Below are 10573 nucleotides of genomic sequence, written 5' to 3' on the forward strand. Positions count from 1 at the left end.
CAAAGCATGTAATTTCTATCTAAAGCATATGTTTGAGGATGTTACATTGAAAAAACAAGGGACATCATAATCTTTATAAGATACGTAAACTACTCTTCTATACACGTTGAAATATAGAAAGCTAGTTGTAAAATAGTTGAAGACTTTCCAAGAATAAGATGAAAATGGAAAAGAAAACTTCCTCCTGTTATCCTTAATTGGCAACTTCAAAATGGAAGGTTTCTAGGAAGATACCTCTGATGGTTTGGGTGATAACTTCCCTCCACAACTCATATTTAATTTGGCCTTTACATTTGACTATAATTACTAAAGTGGTCAATAAAACATAAAAGTTTAAAGACATATTAAATGCAAATTCACTTAGAGCAAAACTTCAATGAGAAAGTATACACTAAAATAATCATAATATTTCATTTGAAGGAATTAAATTCTCGAAGCGGAAGCATATGATCACCTCGTGTCTTCGAATTTTGTTTTTACATGACTCAATAAAATAGAGGATGGAAACAAGATAAACATATAAGTCCCTAAGCATGCTTTTTACATATAATTCAGAGAGAAAAAAGGAAAATTGAATACTAACCCTTGAAGACCCGATTCTTCATGCATTCCCTCTCCAACGACAAGAACACAATCTTCTCCTACTCATAGCAACACAATGAACTCGGCTTCATAGCAAGGCCTCGAACACAACAAAGAGGACATCACTACAATGGAAATCGTGTTATTCTCAAAGTGAGAATCACAGATAATTGTGGACTTTTGGTTTAATTTTGGTGAAGGAGAAGGAGAAAATGTTCTTGAGAGAAAAAATGCAGAGGAAAAAGATGATGATGGAGTGTCTTTCTGCATAAAAACAATATCACATAAAAACTTAAACTTCTCCTCCATCTTAGACAACCTCATGAGAGATGAGAGAGAATTGTGAAATAACTCCCTCCACTAATCATAATAACTCTCTGAGAGTTGAATTCAAATTGAAATATTAATTAATCTAAATTATATATATCACATATAATATAAACTATAGTTTTTATATTATATCACAAATAATATAATCTATAGTTTATATTCTTTCCTATAACCTATAATTTTAATTAATATGAATCATTTTATATCAATTTTAACATATAGTTTTTATGAGTAATATTCATATAATTAATATTTAAATCATATTCAAATATTTTTTTCTCTCATTAAACTTTCTATAATAATGTATCAACATACATTATATTTATTGTATCTCATACAATTAATTCCCTTTATTAGTTTGAATAATTCAAATTAATCCAAAATTAATTTGTTTCTCATTAATCCTTATTGAGCTAACAAGAGACCTTGTGGACCTACAAATTGAAGCTCCAATGATATGAGATTAAATAATTAAACTCTTTAATTAAATTAATCAACATTCATTAATTGTCAGTTACTCTACTAAAGATCTATAGATGCACTACTCACACTGCAAATATATTTTCGTGTCCATTGGATATAACCAGTCAACAGTCCGTTAACCCTTTACACATTGCTCGTAAGTACAATTCGGTAAAAATTATCGTCTTACCACTGTAGTTACATTTAACTCCCTAAGTACCACTAATCCCTTTAATAAGTCATAATCCAACTATAACTAAACCCCTCTCGGGCCAAGAGAGGGCAAGGCGGCTCTTTGTTCAAGACCCGGAATCAGCCCTTAAAGGAGTCATTTATCTACTTATCCTAACAACGGGAATGAGTGAAATCCTTATTGTGTAGTTGTGTTCCAAGCTCCCCAATCAAACAAATTCCCGAAATGGTAGGCATATTGAGTCGGCAAATCTGGTCACTCTCACCCATGAGGATTGCCCTCATGGCAGGAGTTCACAACTCACTCAGGATTAAGATCAAGTTACCTATGGTCATCCTAGTTGAATGAATCTCTTCTAGTAACGGTGTTATAAAGAGAGGTTAATCATTTCGTGGTTCGGTCTTATACAAACTCTTTGCATATGATACCCCCATTCACACCTTTCTACATGAATAAAGATCAGATCGTTTGTAATACTCTACAATAATTGTAACAACTACAAAGCGGGTTGTATCCATAGTGTCACCAGGATAAAGTATCCAACCATATCCATCTACTACAGACCATTTAGGTTATTAAATAAACATGATCCACCTGTATGTCTTCATATACATGTTTAAGTTACATCGAATAATCTTGAATCTTAGTTTATTGGTTTTGGGTTAATGCAATTAAATGTCAAATAAAATAATACTTATTTTATTAAATAAATAACTTGTTTGTACAAATAAAATTTACAAACTACAAGACCACGAAATTTAGGGCATCAACCCCAACATCACTAACGATGGAAAACTTACCAAAAAATGAGATAATTGCACAATTGATCCAAATTTTGGTCTCAAAATAGAATATGTCCAACTTTTTAAAACCTAAGGTTTTTTTTTTTAACATTTGCTTGTGTCACCATTAGCAAAAATTATAGGAAGACCTTATTGTGCATATATATGTTAGCTCTCGGTTGGAAAATTGTTAGAAATAACTCTCAAATGTTTTCATCTTTAAGAACTAACCTTCTTATTGAAAATTCATTGAAATAGTTTTTTCCGATCCATCTTGGTTGAGATCAACTAGCGAGATTTGGATAAAAATTTAATCTTTTTCACCCTACCAATTGTTATGGGCCTTCTCAATGAAATCTCACCTAGCATTTACATCAAGCTCTACTGATTTTTTCGAATATTATGTAATCTTTGCAAATCTTATACCAAATCTTATAAATTTTCAAATTTACTCTAAATTTGGTTATCTTTACAAGAATATCAAATCTTATTTAGTTTTTCAAATCTTTTCCTCAATTTATGTTTCTATTATTATCTAATTTCAAAGTTTCAAATAGGTTTACCAATCATCCAAATCGATTCTCCAAATGAATCTCACATTACTATTAAATAAGATTTGGGAAATATATTGAATCTCAATAATCTTGTGCAAGATTTCACCAAGAAACCCCAAGTATATAGACTATTAATATTAATTATGTTCGAGATTGTCAATAGAAAGCTCAAAACATTTGATATGATGAAAATGGAAACTTTTGAATACTAATTCTGACAATTTCTCCTCTCGGTTCTTGGCTCTTGACTCTTGCTACTATATATACTTCAACTTTGACGATTACTCTTTGACTTTGGACAACAAAGAGGGAAGAGTGGAAGTGAAAGGAAAAAGCATTGACATCTAATTATCACAGATGAAGAAACGAAAAAAAAAAAAAATCAAGAGCAAGAACTGAGTAGCGAGAGCAAACTCTTAACCTTGTGCACGATGTTTAACACCAGTTTTTGTCTATATGCAATTGGAGAAAGAAAACATGCAGATGAAAATAAAAGTTCAAATTTCTTATTTGAATTTGGAGGATGAAATTCGAAAAAATGAGGTAATATTTGTACAACAACCTTTTGAACATCGCATTGGGTTCATATGGTTATTTGATTTTGAACCATGTTGTTAAAAATAAATAAATAAGCTCATTTTCTCCCTTTTCGTGGCTTCGAGAAGAAGCCACCTACTTTATTTATTTATCTTATTTTATAGTATTTGTTTGGCTTCTTAGAGAAGCCACCAACTTCCTTTTCTTTTCCCTCTCTATATTACTATTCTTTTTTTTCCCTTTAAATGTAGTTGGAGGCCAAAGGGATCCGTTGGATAGATGGAGTCCAAATGAAAAATGATTCATGATTAAAAAATAAATGAAAGATGACCGCTTACATTATCACGGTGTGAAATTATCAACTTGAGCCCATATGCATGCGAGGGTCTATCCCTTGAAGTCATTCTCGCTCTCGCTCCCCATTGTGCTCCTCTCTCGCTCGCTGATTCCCACTCTCTCTCTCCATTATGCTCTCTGATTCTCGCTATCGCTCCCTGTCGTGTCCCCCGATTCTCGCTCTCGTTTTTGCTCCACATCGCGCTCTCCAATTCTCGCTCTCGCTCCTCATCACAACGAAAGAAGAAGATGAAAGCAGATAAAGACGAAGACGAACGCATGCATAAGCGAAGATGAAGATGAATGCAGAAAAAGACGAACAAAACAAAATCGGAAGAAGAAGAAGAATGAAGAAATAACACATAAAAAAGGAAGAAGAAAAATAAACACAGCGAGAAGGAAAAAGGAAGAAGAAGAAACACAAAAAAAAGGAAAAAATAAAAAGTCTTTAAAAGAAAGAAGAAGAAAGGTTAAAATAGTAATTTTACAAGGCGATGATATCGATAGAAAGCCAAATTCCATTCACTCCTGATTTTGGGATTGGAAAATGAGAAAGAATGACCATTAGAAGTAGATGAAAGAGAAATTGGGATTGGAAGTTTGACCAATGGATAATGTACAAAGATAGAAAATTGAATATTAATGAATGAATATTAGGTGTTATGATTTCCTAGATGCTCATTTTAGCATGATTGTTCAACGATTGAATAGCTTACAATCTAGAGCGTCATCGATAATAATTTTGTAGGTGGCTTATTGTATGAAATGTTATATTATTAATTTAAATATTATGAAATTTATGATTATATATGATTTAGAAGAATTTCTATGTGATTTCTAGAAATTGTTCATGAATTTTCAATAATATTATTTTTTTTAGTTGGAGTCGTTATTTAAGAAGCATCAAAGTATGCTTTATTTTAAGAAGTTTGAGAGTAATGAGACAGCATGTTTCACGAATGATTGAGTCAAAAGATTTATGTCGAAGTGATTTTCAATGCACTAAATCTTGTATTCATAGTGATTTTTCGATACACGTATTTAGTTATATGAACCAAATTAGGCTTATTGTCCAATTATTTTTATATGGATAATTAATTTATAATTTATTTAAAATTGAAGGGAAATTATTTCAAATGGTAAAATTGATAATAACAAAATTTTAGAACTATCAATATGATAGACGTTGATAGTAAAACTGGCTATATTATAAATATTTTGATTTATTTTTCTATATTTAAAAAAACCCAAAATTGAATGTGATTTAAATTTTAACTATTTTTATTTAATATAAATTATTTGATAATTTCTTTAAAAAAATTGTTATAAAAAAATAAATAAACTAAAATTTGAAAATAGACCTAACAAATTATATTAATTTGAAATAATATTATTAAAATATATTTACTTAAAAAGTAAAGCAGTTAGCAAATTTTTAGAAAAATCAAATCTAAAAGTTAGTATCTATTAACTTTTACACCATAGTTAAAATTAAGAAATGATTACATAGATTATAAATGTCTCATTTGGTAACCATTTCATTTTTTGTTTATGTTTTTAAAATTAAGTCTATGACCACCAATTCCACCTTAAAATTTCTTTCTTTTTTATCTACTTTTCACCAATGGTTTAAAAAACCAAGCAAAAATTTGAGAACTAAAAAAATAACTTTTAAATTTTTTTTTTTTTTTTTTGAAATTTGACTAAGAATTCAATCAATGTACTTAAAAAAATATGTAAATTATCGTAAAAAATGTGGTTGAAATAGATTTAATTTTTAAAACCAAAAACAAAAAACCAAACGAGCTTAAATAGTTAATTTTACCAAATAAGGAAGGTAGTTAAAACTTTCCTATAATAGCTTTTTAGGATTTCAAACACAATCCCATCGGAGCCTGACTATCTTGCCATGATTTTCCCTAAAGAGAAGTGTCCTTTCCTTTTATTGAAAGTTGTGGGCCAGGTTCTTTAAAGATGCAAAAAGTTTTGGACAAGTCATATCCATGTACAAACAATCTTGAAAGAGGTTTAAGAAGAATTAATGGCATGGAATCTCTGGTTTCCAGAATAACAAGCATCATTGTTCTAATTCATAGCCAACAGAATGCTTCCCAAGTTCTCCTAATTCTTTAGACACCTATTTTTCTAAGCACAAATGAAAATTGTGGACCAAGAAAATTGTACATGAAAACTCTTCATGTCAAACCTAGAAGTCAAGGAAAAGAAACACGATGTCTTGCAAGATAGAAAGCGAGACATTTAAAGTTGACAAAAGATGTGATCTAATATCAGTATGTCACCAACTAGAGAACTGCACAAAATACCTATTATCTTTGGCAGTGTGCAAAGAAACAGAAACTGAAGAGAAGAAAGCGTCAGCTATCCCCCAAATTTCTCAGCTGAAATGCTCATCTTCGACGTTGATTGCGTATGATGTTCCGCTCGTCCCAAATAGGACAGTTACATGTAGGCTTCTTATTTTTCCAGGGGGCCCCACATGTATAGCAAAACTCATATCCACATCTGCAAACGGAATCCATTGACATTTAGAAAGGAGGGAAAGAAAACTCCAATGAGCAACTCCAACAAAAGAAACTTGTAGCAACATCACAGGGCAATCATGGAACTACGATAAAATTCTCTCTAAAACTGATCTGACCTCAACAAATCGAATGTCAATTATTATTGTGTTCTTTGACAAGACAAATCAGTATCCAGTAAATTAGAGTGCAGTTAACCCACATTGAGGGATGTTTTTCAGTATCCATTTCATAATTACGCTTAGAAACTCTCTATTTCAGATTTTGTCACCCTAACTCCATCTTCCAAGCATGTACAAATTAGTGAATTGCGTTAATGTTCATTGAGTGCTGAAGAAATATTGCATTTTAACTGTTGTAAATGTAATTTCCTGCTCGATTTGCAGTTCATCCAAGAAAAAAAAAGGAGCAAGAGAGATAGATAAAGATAAATAGTGTACCTGCAGGTGATGTGATAGCAGCCTTCAGCCAATTCGACCATATTGTTACACATAACACATTGGCGCCAAAGTTTCTGGGATGCAAGAGACTTCAGCATTTTCTCATCTGAACGGAGATTGGGATTTAACTTTCTGAAGTCATAGCAAGTCAGGTTATAATGCCAAGCGACCTTGCAATTAATACAGAAAAACCTATTACATTTCATGCACTTCCTTGCCCCGGATCGTTTCGCATCAATATATGAATCCTCGGTATATCTTAACAGCTCGGTTTTGGACATCAATTCTGAGCACCTGGAATAGGGGCAATAAACTTTTTCCAAAAGAGGCACAGAAGCTTCCTTAATCCTTTGGCTCATAATCTCAAACACCTTAGGTTCCAAGAACTTTCCGCAGCTTTCAATATTAATTTCCGACGCACAACCCTGATGTGGACAGTTTGCCTGCATCCCATTCCCGTTGAGCAACCTTACTTCTACATGCTGCTTCATACAAGAAAAGCAGTATCGGTGCAAACAACCATCAACTAAGAACATCTGATCCACACGGACATCTTCAAAGCAAATTGTGCAAGTTTCTTTCAAGCACTTTCCATTCTCAGCTTCTGCAGGCCAGGTGATTTGAGAAACTATAGCCTCTCTTGCAAGTCTAAAAGCAAACTTGATATCATTACGTGTCACGAGAGATGGGTTACAGTAGGTAAATTTTCCCTGAAGAAGAACCACCTCATTAACCAATTTTGCCATGGAGCTCGCTCCTGGAAGCACCCTACCTGTAAGCTGCAATCACAGAATATGGATTATGATGTCAAATCATAACGTTTTCTCTTATATCCTTTTTTCATATTCAACATGGCAAGCGAGAACGGAGACTAATATTAGTTTGCAATGCACTTAATCCAATTAAATTAAAGTGATAATACGATCATTTGATGTCAAAAAAGATAAATCATTTATTCATTTATTTTTGTCAACAAGGATGAGTGAAAAAGCTGACAATTCATATAGTGATAAATGGCATATTAACATTAATCTAACATAAAACTTCAAACTACTAGTCTCGGTCATATATTCAGCCAACCACTAAGGACAGTGGAGATCATGATGCAACAGATAAGAAGTTTATACCAGCCTTGTTATTATTATATGATTATTGTTTTCAATTTTTTTTTTGGTAAGAAACCAATACCACCCACCTTGTTCTTTTATTAGGTACATTTGGAACTTGCAGATTGTATGGTTATTATGGCTTCTAAATAGAGCTATGTATTTAATCACTACTCTAATTACTCCCCTGAGTTTGTTTTTAAATTTTTATCAGTTGAGTGTCCTGTTTGCACCCTCCTTGACTATTCTCACGGCCTAACCATAGTACTATTGGTTATCATTTGTCAAGTTAACTTGAAGGATGATATCAAATCTTAGTAGGTGGCGACCTGGCTTAGAACAATCACTTTCACTAGAAATTTTAAGTTCCAAAGGCTCTTCAATTGGGGTATGACTTGGCAGCGCTCACATTAATATTTGCTTAATATTCTCAAAGAAAATTCCTGTTTACAATAGAAAAACATCTCCTCACAGAATTCTAAATCAAGTAAACTCTCACACCCATACACTTTTAGTTATTTCCAACGGAGAACTATATTAAAAGAACAAAAATCAATACAATTCTAGCCATAGAATAGTATATAGACATAAAAAAGAGGAATGGATGAAAAATTATAGCAACTTACATACTGGTAGAGCATGTAATCACCACAGAAAAAAGTGACATTTCTCAAGCCTAAAATAAGAGCAACATTGAGGCCTTCAACCAGTGCTTCAAGTTCAGCGCATTGGCTGCTAGTTTCCTTACTATCCACCATAGATTCCAGAGGACTCGTCTTCTCAAACAACAGATTATCCTTAGGATCACAAACCGCAACCCCAATCCCAGCCACCCTAACCACCATATCTCTAATCCTCTCTTCACTAATCAACCCCTTCGAATACACCCTAAAACATTCAGAATCCACACTCGACGGAGAAGAACAAGAAGAAGAGGACGAGGAACTTTCACCATACGGCTTCTCATAATTATCCCCATACTTCCTCCACTCATTCTCAGGAACATTCCGAATATACTCCGCAAACTTCTGATCGTGAACCCGACGGTCAAGCTCCTCCTTCATTTTCCTCATCTCATTATGACACTGCTCCCGGTCCTTGAACTCCATAGCGAACCTAGCAATGTCCTCGAGCATAAGAGTGGTAGCCAAGTCTAAAGCGCCAGTTTCTTCAGAATCCAAGACAGGGACGGCGGTATTAAGTGATGAAGATGGTTCGGTCGAGGGTTTAGAAGCAAGAGAAGCATTCATTGCCTCCTGGAGTTGAAGTTGGAAGGCGAAATCAAGATCGGAGAAAAGGGTTTTGGCGGAAAGGAGTTCGGAACGCTGCTGGGTGATCAAGTCTTGAATGGAATCGTCATCCATGGTGTCCGCCATTGTTGTTGCTTCTGTGGGTTGTAGAGAGAAACAGAGTGGAGTATGGTGAGTGAAGAAGATGGGAAATCGGAGGAATGTGAAAGAAACTAGAAGGGTTTTTGGAATTTGGAGAATTGATTGATGATGATGATGACGACCATGGAAGGAAAAGAAGGAAAGACAGAGAGGTGATCGTCTTCCCAATTCCGCCGAATCGTAACTTTTCCCAACCGAGTACGCGCCACGTTCGCGATTGAAAATCCTCCCTCGAACGAACTTTAAAAAAACTACGTTTTTTTTTTCCTTCAAAATTTAACTTGATTTTTTAAATTATTGATAAAATATAGATAATAAAAGAATAAATTTGAGGGTGAAACGTCTACAAACTTAATTTTAAAAAATAAAAACAAAGAATCAAATAGTTACCAAAATAGTATGTAAATTTTCATTAAATGTTCACAAATAGTAAAACTTAATTAATTATAGTTTGTTTAATTATTTTAAATTTATTAACATACATTAACACTCAAGACAAAAAATGATATTTAATGAAAAATCAAATTTAAAAATATAAATCTTAAAAATTTAAGGATCAAATTTGATACAAAACTCAAATGTCAAAGTAAAATGGTAACATTTTGAAATTTAAAGACCAAATAAAAGTTAGACCAACTAAGAACAAAAATGTACTTTTTCCTGTTATTATTTTCAATAAATCTGGTTTCTGAAAAAAAGCTCTTTTTATCTATTGCATTTTAATAAACATACTCACATATTATGTATTTTTCCATTAAAATTACTATTATTATTTATTTTGATAAGAATTAATTTTGAAGAATTAAATTTAATATTTTTTGGAGTACATGAAATAACCTTAAACATTTAAAAATATTGAGACTGAAATTTGAACAAAGCATTTGGACTAATGATACCTTACCTTTCTTTTCTTTTAGAAATAGTACCTAATTGTTTTTTTTTTTTTAATTACAACTTTAATCCATTTTTAATTTTTTTCCAAGTTTTTGCCTATTTGACGTTTGAATTTCCAAAAAAGTTATTAATTTGTTTTTTAGTGCACCAAAAAAGGTTTAATGGTTCTAAAAATTATAATGGTGTATAATAAAATTTTAAACTCTCAATTTTTGTCTAATTAATTCAAATAATTATGTAAAATTTTAAAATTTTATCTAATTATAATATATTATTGACTTCTTTGTCATATTTTTTAAAATTCACGTGTCTATTAAACATAACATTAAAACTAGCTTGTCATTAAACACAAAATTGATTTTTATATTGAATAACTCAATAATTTTTAGTTTCCTGAACCTATCCAATAAAAACTTTGTACAGGTT

At 32.1% G+C, this 10573-nt stretch overlaps 1 protein-coding gene and 1 long non-coding RNA gene across 2 annotated transcripts; both read right to left on the reverse strand.

Moving 5' to 3' along the window:
* Positions 1–429: 429 nt before the first annotated feature.
* LOC150034359 (uncharacterized) lies at positions 430–4198 on the reverse strand. The gene is made up of 2 exons (XR_016531065.1): positions 3779–4198; positions 430–707 (listed from the first exon to the last, which is right to left on the reverse strand). It is a non-coding gene; the product is annotated as an uncharacterized LOC150034359 (long non-coding RNA).
* Positions 4199–5803: 1605 nt separating this feature from the next.
* LOC120082751 (E3 ubiquitin-protein ligase RSL1-like) lies at positions 5804–9484 on the reverse strand. The gene is made up of 3 exons (XM_039038037.2): positions 8489–9484; positions 6757–7535; positions 5804–6299 (listed from the first exon to the last, which is right to left on the reverse strand). Exons 1-3 carry the CDS (start codon positions 9236–9238, stop codon positions 6185–6187), a joined length of 1644 nt encoding a protein of 547 aa, XP_038893965.1. The 5' UTR covers positions 9239–9484; the 3' UTR covers positions 5804–6184.
* Between the last annotated feature and the right edge of the window lie 1089 nt (positions 9485–10573).

This window comes from Benincasa hispida, chromosome 8 (genome assembly GCF_027475165.1).
Source record: "Benincasa hispida cultivar pf3 chromosome 8, pf3_genome.v1.1, whole genome shotgun sequence".
NCBI lineage: Eukaryota > Viridiplantae > Streptophyta > Magnoliopsida > Cucurbitales > Cucurbitaceae > Benincasa > Benincasa hispida.